This window comes from Protobothrops mucrosquamatus, unplaced genomic scaffold (genome assembly GCF_001527695.2).
Source record: "Protobothrops mucrosquamatus isolate PMUCROS unplaced genomic scaffold, P.Mucros_1.0 scaffold1944, whole genome shotgun sequence".
NCBI lineage: Eukaryota > Metazoa > Chordata > Lepidosauria > Squamata > Viperidae > Protobothrops > Protobothrops mucrosquamatus.
Genome location: NW_015388065.1, coordinates 144,289 through 159,772, shown reverse-complemented (window position 1 = coordinate 159,772; position 15,484 = coordinate 144,289). Strand labels below are relative to the sequence as shown.

Below are 15,484 nucleotides of genomic sequence, written 5' to 3'. Positions count from 1 at the left end.
TAAATAAATATTTTTTGTTTTTTAAAAAAAAGGCTATGCAAAGGAATCCCTCCCCACTCTCGCTTTTGGAAAAGAGCGCGTCTGAAGAGCTGGGCCCCCGAACGCAGCACCCACGCAAGCCGTGTAACCTGGGCTGCCTTCCTTTCCCGTGTCGCGTAACTCCTTCCCAAGTGACATTGCCCGAATGGGGGCTGCTTGCTGACCGGCCCATCTGGAGGCCAAAGGCGGCGACGCAGCGGCGGCTGGCACGCGGGGAGATAAAAGGGCGTCGCGGGACTCTGCTGGGTGCGAGCTTCTCACTGCCTCCGCCTGCCACCTCCTCCTCCTCCTGCCGCCGCCGCCGCCGCCGCTGGTCTGCACCCCTTTTGACACCGAAACGACATTCGCCTCTCTGCATCGCTTCCATCCCGTTAGCAGACTAAAGTCATGTTACACTGGGGATACGAGGAAGACAACGGTGAGGAGGAGAGCTGGTGGCTCTCTGGGGGAATAGGTACAGGGGGCGGGCTGTCGGGGGACGCTGCCCGAGGGCCAGGAGAGGCTCCGCTCCCGCCACGACCACCACCACGACCATCCTCATCACACGCCCGGTTCTTTCCTTCAGTTGGGATGGGAGCGGGTGGAAGGGCTTCCTTCCTAGGCCGTTGCGTCTTCAAGCCACTTCCACTAGACGTGCGATCTCTCTCTTACATTTCACGTGTTTTCTTGGGAACAAGCCTGCTTTCCAATGTGACGGGATTTACTTCCAAAAAAGTACCCATGGAATTTATTACAAACGCGGAAGGAACATCTTCGCTTAGATCTTTTTCTTTCTTTCTTTCTTTCTTTCTTTCTTTCTTTCTTTCTTTCTTTCTTTCTTTCTTTCTTTCTTTCTTTCTTTCTTTCTTTCTTTCTTTCTTTCTTTTTCTTTTTTCTTGCTTTCTCTCTCTCTTCTTTCTTTCTTTTTCTTTCTTTCTCTCTTTCTCTCTTTCTCTCCCTCCCTCTGCTATATTCCTTTGGAAGCCAAATGCCTAAAAGTTTTGTAGAGATATAGGTGCGTTATTTTTTGTGAGTTAGAGTACATTTTCTCTGAGTCTGGATATATTTAGAGATTAAATGAAATCTCTTGATCATAAATTTGAAGCTGCAAAGTTAGGACAAAATGTAAAAATGGAATTTAAAAGGATATTGCATAACAAATTATTTTTCATACTCAATTATCTAATTCTTTTCTATTTAGCCATAATTTTGGAGGGAAAAGGAACACTCACCAAGGATCTGTGGAGAGAATAAATCACAAGTTATCTTAAATTGCTCTAATATTATAGAAGGATAAAAAAATCTTGATTTTTACGCCATTGTTCCTAATAAGAGAAGGAAAGCGCTTCATTTTGTCTGCATGAGTGGTGTTGGAGCATTTAAGATATGCTAAGTGAGATAAGGCAGTTTACTGTTCTCCCATATTTTGATTCTTTTTTGCTATATGTAATGTTAAGAATCACAATTAATATTTTTCAATACAGACTTGTAATAATGATCTTCGGATTAAATTTGAAGGTTCATGGTTTGCACATTCTATGTATCTATTCTATCTCTGCACTTCTGTACCTATTACATTAAAATTAATATCAGGCCAGGGAAACTATTAAACTGAGTTCACAGAGATACTTAAAATTAATTTTACTTCAATTCCGATTCTTAAATGGCACACATAAATTCTGTTCATTAGGAATTCAAAAGAGAAAGGCATATTATCGACAATACTGATTTTTAGTTACTTCTACTTCTTTTAGTTAATTTTTGCAAATAAAAACATGGTGCAGCTTGAAACCTGATAGTGATTTTGAACGTGGAAGGAATAAATGAAAGATTCATGAAACATTTATTAAATATTATTCAGATATTAATACATTGTCACCATCCTCAAAGGCTTCTTCTGTAAAGACCCCTTTGATTTTTTCCAATACAAATATATTTTTTGAAGGGTTCTAAGTTTCTGGGTGTTTGGTTGATGAGTTTAGAACAACTCTGATTTTGTATACTCCTTTACTGTCTGTGATAGACAGGATTCAGTAACAGATTTAGGAAGACATTTTAAAATGTACCATGTCTTATTGGATGTGTAGTTATCACAGTAATACAGGTAATAAAAGACTTTAGTTTGGGATGCTGTTGTCTAATCTCAGTGCTACAGCAGGGTGGATGACGTCTGTTTAGGAAGCAATGCATTAAAGATATCCTCCAGAACTTTGTGTCCTGCTTCATAAGGAAGAACTTAGATAAGTTATTAGAAGGCTGGGTGTTACATCTAAGAGATATTGCTTTGGTGGACTAAATACATATCAAGATTATCCAACAGTTAACATGTCAAGCTTAATTTGTTTCCACTATCAGTGGGGGCTCCACTTTTAATACAGTGGAGTTCCTAGGTTAGAGAACCTAATAACATCAAAGCGTTGTAAAACTTTATCCTTTTATTATCAGTGACTCCAGTTGTGTTGTTGTAATCATACAAACACACAAAGCATTTTTAGGTGGTGTCTACTCATTGGAAGGAAGATTTATATTATTAGCTCATACTAATAATCACGTGTATACATTTTTCCATTCACATTTATTCCTGTGAATAAGTTATTATTAGATTCTCACTGTAATTACCCTGAATAATGGGTTAGATTAATAACTTTATGCTTCCACTGAATTAAAAAGTTTGTGGTAAACTATTCCACAATTACTAAAGGCTATTATCCTATTATCACTTTTAGTAAACATAATGGAAATTCCTCTTGAATAAAATCTGCATAGGATTGCCCTCTAAATCAGCATGTTGGCATTTAAAACTTAGTAAATTTAAAGCATTTGGAGAGCAGAAGTTATTTATTCCTTATTTGATATATCTATGCAAGGATAAAATTGCTTAAGCAATCAGCTCAGTAAACTTTTGTCTTTTTTGATACTGAATGATAAATATTAAATGATATAAATGATCTTTGAGGAATGAAAAATGATATATAGCTGACTCATTTTAGAAGTACAAACAGTGCAAAAGATAATCTTGGTGGGACAGAAATATGGTTGACGTAAAACAGACAGTGTGTCCAAGAGATGATAAGGAACGTGATGCTGTATTTTTTTTCTCCTGAATTAGAAGCACAGAAGGTTGAGATATTATTTTATTAGACTAAAGGACTTTAGGCAAGCCAATAATCTGTCCATCTCATCTATCTTGCTAAGCTATTGATGAAGAATTTTGAATGATGGATTCTGACCAGAGTAATATAAAATGCTAAACATGAATTGGGTTTTCTGTGTTAGAAAATACAAAATATAGGTTTGAGGATTTCATAATTTCTTCCCTATCAATACTTGATAAATCAAGTATAATATTTATTTAAAAAATATTCCCACCCATTTAAAAACACAACTCTAGGTGGCTCACGACAACAATAAAACCCAGAAATAAACCATAAAATCATAGAATTACATAAGTTCATTTGACTCTAATGCTTAAGATTAACCAGTGTATTCATCATATTATAGACTGGGTAGAATCAAGTCAGCTTAGCCCCTTATACTCCTTACATATTATTATTTTTTTTGAAATTTCAAAGATAAGCAAGCTGTGTATTTAAAATAAGGATCCCTTGTAATTAAAATTTTATGAAGGAACCTTGTGCTTAGGTAGGAATATTGCTTTGAAGACTTAAGATAATTGGTTAATTAAAAACTGATTTTCAGACATTTCTAGAAAATGTTACAAGCTATTTCAAGGGAATGGAGAAAATATGTAGGATGAGTGTATATTTTTTTCTTGGTTTGAGAGTTGGATTACACTCTGTACAACTTAACTCCAAAGTAGGCAGGACTAGACTCTATTTGGGGAGGGCGGTGTTAGGATTTTTAAGTACGGAAATCCATTCCGTAATCATTCATTTTATCTCTTAATAATGAAAAAAAGAGAAAGGTCCTAAAATTTTGGTACCACCTCCAATAGCATAATGGCAACCTGATTTTGCATTCCTGCTGAAGGAAATCTAAACTTAAACCAAATTCCAAATTTGGCTAGAAGCGTTTCTGACAACAGAAATAACAGAACAATTTCTGTTATTGCTTTCCCAATGCAGAATTCTTCACTGAATGAAAAAGAATAACAACTGCTATTCCACAACCTATTGCTCTTCATTTATGTTGCGATTACACTTCCTAGAATTCCCATTAATGGCAGTCAGCCTGGGTGGGCTACTTCAGAGTAAGCAAGGCTGCCACTCACTTGGTATATTTTTAAATAACATTTTATATTATGGCTAGTGTGTAAAGCTGATCTAAATGCCGGTTACTCAAAATGTTATTAGGATCAATAGCTGACCAGTAGTTTGCATCTATGATATACTGTAACTAACAGATATCACTTTTCCCAAGGATTGTACAACTACTGTTTTATAATTTTTTTTATAATATCAAAATGCCTGACACTTTTACTACCTTATAATTCTTTCATTTCTACTGAAGAAAGCTGGGACAATTAAACTAGGATTACAAGTACCTTATATGCAGTTAATATGCTGAGTATTTTGGTTCTATTTTCTATTCTGCCCGAGATTGATATTTGTGAAATTTGGAACTTCTAAAATTTAACTCCTGGTATTGCACATATGATAATGACTGGTAGATTGAGACTTGTTTTGAAATAAATGACTCAGATATTTTAGGGGGGAAATGCAGACTATACAAGTTCTGATGACAAAGTTAGGAAATCACCTTCTACATTGAAAAAATGTATATAAATGTATATAAACTGTATGTACCAATGAGAGCGCAATTTTTAAAACTGTTGCTAGCATTTCCCTATTTAGTTCTATGTGATATCGTGTAGTACACCATCACAATTCTATCTTGCTGTATTGCATATATAAATCAGTTCTGAACCGTCTTCCATGACAGTGCAGTATTTTCTTTTCAAAGTGACCATACTACCGTATGTCAAGTTTGGAGATCAGTTTATGGGCTTCCTAAGCCATGCTTAGTTTCCTGAATTCATTAGGCAGAATATCTTCTTCAACCTTATCTAAAACTTTGATGAGTCAAAATTAATCTATGTCTCTGAATAAAGCACTTTCTATGTTATTGAACCAAAGTAAAACATTATAGTTGTGTGAATGACAGATTAAATCATCTGATGGATAAATGTTCTCTGAATCTATTGCATGTGTGTTAATTTCAGGTGTTTGCTGCATTCCTAATGACCAGAATGCCTGGAAGTAGGCAGAAAATGAACAACTCTAGTGTTCTAACCTGCATCCTTGGGTATTCAATTCATTAGAATTAAGATATTTATGTAGAGGGCTGTCTTTCAGCCCACCAAAGATGTGGGGTGGTATATATTCCATCCCTTTAAATCCAACCATTTTTAATAATTTTTTTTTTAAAAAAGAAAAATAAGAAAATCCAGGTAGGTTCTTGTGCATTTTCCTATATGACAAATTCTTTGTTTGTCTGACTGTACCAAATGATATTCTGTAAACAATGTTTTCACTGTAATGTATTCTAGGACCTACTCACTGGAAGGAAATTTTCCCCATTGCTGATGGAAACCGGCAATCTCCCATTGATATTCAAACTAAAGAGACTAAATATGACTCCAACCTGCTTCCTCTCAGCCCCAGCTATGATCCTTCCTCTGCTAAAGTAATACTCAATAATGGACACTCCACCAGTGTGGAATTTGATGACACTGAGAATAAATCAGGTTTGTTTTCTAGCAAATCTATGTCTGATTTAATGCTCTATAACTAATTGTATCTAAATTATAAGGCAGCTATTCTCCAGAGAAGATTCTTTTACCTTTTCACTTGAGTGAGTTTCAGTTAGTTGTAACTGTCTAAATATGTTTGCATTCAAATGAGCTGTCCACATGTTTCTTGAATATGATTTTATCTGATTGGGTGCAGAAAGTTGGATACCTTCCTAAAAGCCCTATTCAAAGTGGGCTAAATTCCTTTCTCAAACACTGCTTTCTCTCATCTTCGGCATAGTTAGTTTTATGTTGCTCCCATTTCATGGGAACAGTTCAGATTTCCTTTGTAATCATAGAGTTATTTGCTTGCCTTTTTTTTTCCTCTGTAGAGTGAATAGCAATTTTCAGGACAGTTATTTAGAATAAAAAAAAAACATGCAGCCCTCCAATGCTAAGCTAGAACCTCCAGCAGTTATTTAACACAGAGATCCAGTCAGTGTTTTCTACACCAGTTTTGTGTTAGCTTTCAAGTAGTCTGAAAATACGCTTAAGCGCTAAAAGTTTCCCACTCTCTGTTTCACAATAAGAATTATTAATATTTTTTACAGTGCTAAGTGGGGGTCCACTCACTGGAAATTATAGGCTGCGACAAATCCACTTCCACTGGGGAGCCAGTGATGACATTGGTTCTGAACATGCTGTGGATGGAGCAAAATTCCCAGCAGAGGTAAAGTACTCCTCTGAGCTGTTCTGAAGCAACAGGATTTACTTTTGCAGCATAATTAAAGCTGTCCTTTCTGAAATGACTATTGCATAAAGCACTGGTGTGATTTCAGCAGTAAAATTATTATTAATTTTCAATGGTAAATTTTATTATAGGACCAGTTGCATGTGTTTAGTGATACTGGCCAACAAAAAATGTAGCTGGTCAAGTTCAGGCAGGAAAATGTAATACTGTATGATGAATTTTATTATTTAGTTGGGAAATTTTTAGTTCCTAATATGTAATTTTTGGAATTTAAAACTAGCCTGGCTGGGAAATTTTCACTGTATCTTGTATATTGATCATATCCTTGGTAGTAAATTCCATGGATTTCCATGGGAATTACTCCCAATCACATCTGCTTAGAATTGCACATCAGTGTTGTTGTTGTTTTTTTCATTAAAACCTGTGCTTTTGATTGTTTCTGGTTGCTATGGAAAGTGGTTTTGGTGTGATCTCAGCAACATTTCCATATTGTCTTTCATTTATGTCTATTGCACAGTATGTTTTTAGCTATTATGCTACTAGTGCCTCTGTAGCCCATTGTGAATTTATTTTCTCTGCTTGCCACATGTCTGTGAACACTGAAATTTTTAAAGGAACGTACCTTTTGCCGAACACAGGTGGACAAACATGGGGAGTTATTCAGTATTCTGACCATCTCACACACAACTGCTTTGGATGCACATCTTCCTTTAAAATATTCCAGTGTTCACTGTCAAGTGACATGGTAAAACTGCTGTGCAAAACACGGAGGCCCTGGAATTAATCAGCTCTTTGGGTTCATATTGGTGAACAGCAGAATAAATAAAGCAAAACTATATTGCATATCATTTTTTTCTTTGAGAATTAAACTTGTAAAACTTTCTGGTCCACTGAAACTATAACTAGCATTCTAAAGATGAGAAGAAGCTCTGAAATAATAGGGCTTGACTCAGTTTTTTGCATTTAAATTCCAAGATTTCCATTAGGCTTAATAATTTTCTGTTTTCCTCCTTTTCACTTCACTTCTCAGCACATGGGAAGTATGTACTGATCTCAAATTGGCATTACATTTTACTAAGCAGCATAAGCAGCATAAACTTGCTGGAAGAAAATGAGGGTCAATTAAGCATCTGGGAATGCCTAACCTGTAAATACTAAGACTTCCCTTTTATATTTTTCACAGTATTTGCGTCAGAGAGAATAAAACTCTTAGTAAAACAGACTAAAGTGCTTTCTGTTGATGTTTTCAAAAACCAAGGGAAACAACACTATTTCCCTCTTGGCTGATTTATTGGTCTGCTGGATGGGTTTGAGACCATGCTGGGTGGAGCTGTAGTGAGGTACATCTGTGTGGAACCAAATTCAAACACTGTAAATGTTCTGTTTTTATAATAGTGTAACAATTCTCTCAGATAAAAAGTATAGTCTAGTTACAATCTCTGTCAATTTATTTTAATGTGTTTTCTATGCTGAAATGAAATTGCAAAAATGCTAAATGGAAGAGACATTACTAATACGTTAACATTTCCAATGATTGCTTTTCTCAACATGAAGTCCTCAAAAAGTATAAATTGCTTCTAGTTAACTAACATTAAGCAAGAAACTTTTCTGTTTTTTTTAAATATTTCTGAAATGGAATAGTAGTTTGAAATAGCAGCACATGTTTGTCAGTACTGTAATGAAAGAACTGAAGATTCACAGAAATAATGTCCTTGATCAAATAAAGGAAGATAGAAAAATGCCTAAAATTAATGGGGGAAAATCAGTTGGGGGAAATGACATTTGCAGTGTTTAAAGACTTATGTTTTCCACAGGAACCAGGTGAGATGGAATATAACGAATTAATAAGAGGTGCTTAGAAAACAGTATGTTCCAAAACAGATATATAGCTGGAAAGAAATAAGTTCCATCTAAGAAACCAAATGGAAGGAGAAAATATTTAGGAATGTTTAGTCAGTTTAAAAAGTTTTCCCTCTGCCGATTATCAAGAACCCACTAGAAACCCTACTGATTTTGGGGGGGGGGGGGAAAGAGCCTAGATTTGAGAGAGTGTCAGGCTGATCATACGGGTGGAGATATGGCCAAAAGGTCAGTGAACAGATGTACCATGTTGAGCCCTGGGAAGAAAAGGCTCTTTGGCTCAAGAATGCACCTCTGCCAAATTGGCACATGCAAGAAGAAAGAGCTGCTCTGCAGACAGAAGTCAACACTGTTCCTCTGGCAGATGATCTCTGTGGATCCAAAGTCCTATTAATCTGAAGCAGCCTATCTCCTGGACCCAGGTGTTTCCAACAGGCTGCGATACAGTTCTGCTGAGGATGATGCATAAAAGAAACAGGCCTTAAAAGATTTCTCCAACAAGCTGTGGTGAAAGAGCGGTGGTAAGACAAGATACAGTACATACATCCTTTAAAAAGAAGTCACGGGCCATTGGGATGGGCCTCCCCCACAGTGTTTCTCGTGTCTTTTCTTCTTTGTTATTTTTCATTAATCTACAATAAAAGCCATTCCTGTTGAAAGCATTGGTTTCCTTTTTGTAAAATGTTCACAATATTTCAGGAGATATATTGTCCGGCTTTTTAAAGTGCGTGTGTGTTGACACCTTAAAAATCCAGATTTAGCGAACTGAGCCATTAGAACTTTTAGATTTTATTCATAATAATACTTTGCACTTACAAAGCAGCTTTCCTGCAAGGATGTTAAAGCCCTTGATCCAGTGTGTGTGACTCTGAGAATTTGTGAAAGAAAAATGAGGGTGGGAACACAGCTGGTGGGAGGGACTGGCATGAGGATTTGTCACAGACTCTTTTATTATTTTTATAAACATGCCCCAAACTAGGACTGACTAGAATGGATCTTCAGAGCTTTGGACCAAAGTGTGTGGAGCTTCCAAAGGACTACATGCATCAAGATGGCTTTTGGCTACTTGTAAAAAAAAATAATGACTTAGCTCCCAATACTTCATCATGTGTTACAGATTCATCATAAAGTGATGATTAATTGTACTTATTTTCTTGCTTTTCAGCTTCATGTGGTGCACTGGAATGCAGGTAAATACCCCAGCTTTGTTGAAGCTGCTCAGAAACCTGATGGATTAGCAGTCATGGCTGTTTTCTTAAAAGTAAGGAAATAAAATTATATTTTTTCATTTCAAATGTAGGAAGCAAAAGATCAGACTATTGTTTAGCACATAATTTTGCCTGTCAGTGCGAGGAACATTTTAGTGGTTCAAAACTAGGCATAATGGCTTCTAGGGGGATGAGAATCATAGTGGTTGGGCTTATCATTTGTACCTTTCACCAATTTGGGTGCTGGAATCAATTATAGACCCTCCAGGATCCCAAGTAGATGGGTGATTTTTTTTCCTGGTTTTATTTGGGGAAAATGGAATTTTCTGCTGTTTAAAAACAATCCTATTTAAACCTATTTTACATTTACTCTACTGTTTTTAGTACTTTCTGTCTCCAAATGTTGAGAAATTAAAATTTGACAATACAATTTGGAATAGATTCAGATGACACAATGGATCACCTTGTGGGTGCCAAACTCCCCCTCCACACATATATATTTGTATTCATATTTGAATTTTTTTTACGGCAAATACCCTGAAGAATGTATGTGATGTTTTAGTACATACAAATATATGAAATATTATATGGATAGCAAAGTATTTATTTTTCAAACTTTTAAGCAAGAAAAACTTCCTAGATGCAGTTTCCTTTTGTGGAATGTGTACCCTCATTCACCTCATTATTCCAAAAGAGCCTTTAAGAAGATATTCTCCAGAAAAAATATCTCCAGAGTTCTACCATACAATCCATGCAAATCTATTCAAAAGTACATCTTCCTGGAATTAGCAAAGTTTACATTAGATAGTGTGAAGTGGGTTGCATATTCATAATTGGACTTAATAATAGAATCATAATTATAGAATAGCTTTTCATAAAACCTCTTTTTTCCTTAGGTATTTTGACATTTTGAACATTGGAATTTTATTTTATTTTCTGTGGTTATTTTTTAAAATACATTTTCTTAATTGCATATAATTTCTTTTTAAACTTTTCAGATAACCATTTTGCTGATAAAAATTAATGATAAAAACCAGTAAAGTTTAAAATCAATAAAACTTCATTTTCTCTCAGACAAAGAAATGATCTTACATTTATATTTACAGTTGGGTGAATGCAATTCACAACTGAAAAAAATCACAGACCAACTGGATACCATTAAAGTGAAGGTAAGGCAGATCAGGTCCTTGTATCGTTTATTCTTATTGGGATTGCAATGGAAGCTTTACTACTAAAAACTATTTCAGATAATAGATGGCAGACCTGTCTATACTTTTTGTTGATTCACAGAGTTATGAATTCTCTGCTGGTAGTGTGGAACACATAATATCTCTATAAATATAGATGATGAATCAAAATGCTAAATCTACACGTTCTCTTTCCGGTTCCCCTCAGCTGCTTTAATAGAGTATTGTGTAATAATTTCTAGGGTTGTCCATACAATTGGAGTGCTTTAAACCTTTCATAAGCACACTGTCTCTTGCCATTTACAGGTGGTCCTTGTTAGCGGCCACAATTGGGACTGGCAACGTCATTATTAAGCAAAGCGGAAACTGCAACTATGCTGATGATCTTACTTCAGATTTCCATAGACCTGCAAAGATCATAAATGCTGTGATAGATCACAAAGCTACTTTTTCATCACTGTCATTAATGACAAACAGTTGCTGTACAAGGCAGTCCTAAATGAGGACTACTGCTACAACAGACACGTCAAACTCATGACGTCACGTGATGTCATGCAACATATCAGGACAGTTTTGCCATTGCTGGCAATGGGGTGGGCGCGGCTTCCACATGATGCGTCAGGCCCACAGGCCGGCAGTTTGACACCCCTGCCCTAGAAGCATTAAAAGCTACCAAATTTTGGCAGTAAAATGTGCAAAACCTTTAAATGGAAGTAGAGAGGATACAGAAAATACTAATTCTGTCCTCTAGATATTCTCCACATATTTGCAGCCCAGATCTGGTAGTCCGACAAACAGAGTTTGAGAAAGGGCAACTAGTGCTGAGAATGAGATGCTGCTAAGCATGAACAACCATAGAATAATCTAAATCTCTCTATGCTCATGGAGGCAAAAGTGGAGAAGGAAAGGTATCTTCTGGAAACAGGAAGCCTGCCATAGAAGGAAGAATTAACAGTGGAAGTTATATGCCACACAATGAGGATGAAGAGGGCATTTCCTAATTCCTGCCATCCTTCTTTCCTTCAGGGTAACCAGCACAGGTTCACCAATTTTGATCCTTCCTGTCTGCTCCCTCATTCACTGGACTACTGGACTTACCTTGGGTCTCTCACAGTTCCTCCTCTTCTTGAGAGTGTCATTTGGATCATCCTTAGGGAGCCTATAAGTGTTTGCTCTGAACAGGTATGTTTTGGCTCTGACCAGAGACGATACTTTCCCATTTGAAATCTCTCTTTTTAAAGAGGTTCTCATATGAACTTTTGCCATTTATTATATTCTGATATCAGAAGTCTACATGGTCTCCTATTAAAATCTAACTATATTAACCACTCAGATAGTCAATAGGAAAAATCTGTCTATGTGTCTTGTAAGAGTCGGCATTGGATGATACATATTTAATCAATCAATATTAACCATTAAAGTGTAAGTATAATTAAGAGCTCCTGTATTCGGTTTCAGTGGCTTGTCAAAATTGTGAGATAGTAAATGTGCGCTTGAGGCTTGTACATACTTAATGTGCTTAAATGTTACAGTGCAAATTAAATACATTCAGTTTATGTTTACAAATATTATGTAGGCACTGTTTCATAATAGTCATCATTCATTAACTGTTTGTTTTTGTTCAGGTGTTATGTCTTTATGGGTTCAATTGGAAACTAATTACTCATAAAAAAGCACAGGTTTATACCAATATGTGTCACAAGGAAGAAAACTATGTGCATGTGGAGTGCATTTTTGGCATTAATTCTTGCTGAATTTTGTACCTTTTTTATCCACAGCTGGCCAAATTTCGCAACCTCCTGTGCACTGGTGAAGGAGAGCATGCCTATTGCATGCTGAAAAACTTTAGACCACCACAGCCTTTAAGGGGTCGGGAAGTAAGAAGAAATTAAAGGAAGGATAATTTGCTTGACACTGTTTTGGATGCAAAACCCATTTAAAATATTGCCCTTATTCTTTTAAAAAAATATTTTAATTTGAAGTGTGGTAATGTTTTTCATTTTTAAATTGTAGGAATTTTGATGGAAATACAGAATAGAATAGAATAGAATAGAATAGAATAGAATAGAATAGAACATTATTATGATCCCTGACAATTTTGCCCCTACAATATAAATCCCAAATAAAAACCTATGAGCTTGTATAAAATAACAGTAAATGCAAAGTTTACTTTAAGTAGTGAGATGATATGTAGAAATAGAACAGGAACTAAAATACTTATATCCAATTCAGGATATAAAGTTTATTTTATTGATACAATATTTTTGTTCAATTATTTGATTCATCTGTTTTAAATAATAGTTTTCTTGCAGTTTGACTATGTTAGAAAGGCAAGATACTCCCTTTTTATTAAGAATATAATTAACAATGTAAGAAGTTATTGGATTGCAATATGATATAATCAATCACATTTATTCTGAATTGAATACATCAATATTACATTTAGTGGTCTGAATGAACTTCATGCTATTATTTGATTGCAGTGTAGCATGCTAAGTGTAGTGATGAGGATTCTATAGACATAATTTAGGGTTTTTGAATGAAATTGACCTAACTAGGCAGAGGATTAAATGCTTTAATCTTCCACTCAGGGATTCTAAGCATTTATCAAAACATCCTAGGAATTGTTGCTCTGTAAAGAAACTCAATAGGAAATTATTCAGCTAATTAGACCAGGAAGCAAGAATGGTAACATACCGGTACTTAAAAAATCCAAACAACTAACAATATAACAATGGCAACATGTTTGTTTTTTAAATCTTTTTATCAGTGATAACATGGGTTTTTGCCTCCATTCAGAAGTGAAGTTTGGATTGAAATGTGTTTGTTGAATTATATAATCTGTATGCTAATTGGTGGGTATTTGTATATAAGGCTGTGAATGATGGTTTGGATATGGCATTGTTTAAAAAAACTATGGATCTTAATATTTTCATGCTATTTAATTTCATAAAAACATTGTTAAGGAGTCAGAAGTAATTTTGAATCAAGGTAAGGAGTAAATAAATATTATTGGTCTATGCTCTTATGTTAGATATTTTTTTAAAAAATTATTGACAATAAATTAAGTTTTCTTCTAACAGTGTGTTTACCAATTATTTCAAATAACAGCTAATCATTTTAATGTTTTCAAATTTACATATGGTTAATTTTTTAAATTTGCACATATGGAAAAGTAGGCTAATTGCTCTTAGTTTAGCAATTGCATAAGACATATGAAACCAGATCCAATCAGAAACTATAATGGGATTAAATGTAATTTTACAATTAAAAACAAGTTTAGTTGAACCACAGTGAGCATTTTATTCTGTTACATTTTCCTTCAAAGTTCCCACTGAATGTAATGGAACTTACTTTAGCATAGAGATACATAAATAGAGATAACCTTGATTTGAAGCTGCTCCTGGTACTACATAAACAGATGTTTATACAGTTTTCAGATTAGAGTGCAGTCAGAGAGCCCAATCAACAAACTCAAAAGATTAGATACAGCTCTCAAATATATGCTGCTCTCAAAAATATGCTTCATGGAGCTTAAGTCCTTCCATTAAGCTACATCAGGAAAAATGCTGACTGTGGTTCAATTAACTTTTCTGAGGAGAAGATGTAGAAAAATAGAGAAACAGGTGGGAATAGGGGAAAATGCAAGGTACCTAATGTGTGTATGTAAGTGTGGCAGTGCATCTTTGTGTGTTTTCTAGCCCAGCTTGGGAAGAAAAAAGCAAGCAGGACAGGAAATGACAATTTCATGACTTGCTATTGGGAAAGTTCCAAAAAGATGTCTACAATACAAGTCCAGCTTCCCTACAAGGTTGTCCACCAAATATGGTCCCCAAACTCAAAATATTTGCCATATAAATGGGAGATGCTTTGATCACACGACTATGGTTTCCATCTTGGCTGCAAAACTCCCTAATGCCCCAGTTAAATGTTGCCAGTGTTCGATACGGAGTCTTTGGAGTAGATCAGGACTAGCTGGTTGAATAACACAGTGGAAACAATAATAACTGCTATTCAGGGTAGTGATGTTAAACCTGTGTTGTTTAATTAATAGAACTATAGACTAAAGCCAAATATTGATTAGGGCAGGGGTAGGCAACCTTGGCTCTTTTATGACTCGTGGACTTCAACTCCCAGAATTCCTGAGCCAGCATAGCCACGAGTCATAAAAGAGCCAAGGTTGCCTACCCCTGGACTAGGGTATTATATAATCAACACAGTGGAAACAATAATAACTGTGGTGTTCAGGATAGGGATGTTAAACCTGTTCTGGTTAATTAGAACTAATTATTTAGTAGAACTATTAGAACTATCAACTAAAGCTAAATATTGACAAGGGTATTGCATAATTAACATGAACATTCATTAATATGGATAAATTCATATTTTCATATACATTTTGTCCAAGCCCTATTCCTTATGCCAGAATTTTTATATTATCTGCTTTGGAAATTCCAATCTTTTATGCAGCACTTTGGACAGCAAGATGGGAGGTATATACATAAAATAAAATAAAATAATTAACTATATAAGGAATTTAACATGCTTCTCCCAACCATTACTCTAAAATTTGACATTTTAAAAGAAAGGATTTATGAACTGAACTGTATTTTATGGAGGCAGAAATTTCTCTTTAGCTTTTCTGACCAGTAGGTGTCATTAGAAGCAAAGTAATATTAAGATGTGATCTTAAAACCATTAAAATTATTTTTAAAGGATAAAAGAGCTACAGCTTTGGAATAAATAAACATGAATGATTGAAACGTGG

General features: G+C 35.3%; 1 protein-coding gene across 1 annotated transcript; it reads left to right on the top strand.

The window, feature by feature from the left end:
- The first annotated feature begins 348 nt into the window (after positions 1-348).
- LOC107294437 (carbonic anhydrase 13) lies at positions 349-13,787 on the top strand. The gene is made up of 7 exons (XM_015823668.1): positions 349-457; positions 5,528-5,725; positions 6,322-6,440; positions 9,487-9,582; positions 10,636-10,698; positions 11,743-11,898; positions 12,495-13,787. Exons 1-7 carry the CDS (start codon positions 427-429, stop codon positions 12,606-12,608), a joined length of 777 nt encoding a protein of 258 aa, XP_015679154.1. The 5' UTR covers positions 349-426; the 3' UTR covers positions 12,609-13,787.
- The last annotated feature ends 1,697 nt before the right edge of the window (positions 13,788-15,484 follow it).

Coding starts and splice junctions, on each gene's coding strand:
- LOC107294437 (XM_015823668.1), top strand. CDS start 427: ATGTTACACTGGGGATACGAGGAAGACAACG. Junction 458..5,527: donor GGGATACGAGGAAGACAACG/GTGAGGAGGAGA, acceptor AATGTATTCTAG/GACCTACTCACTGGAAGGAA. Junction 6,441..9,486: donor GAGCAAAATTCCCAGCAGAG/GTAAAGTACTCC, acceptor CTTGCTTTTCAG/CTTCATGTGGTGCACTGGAA.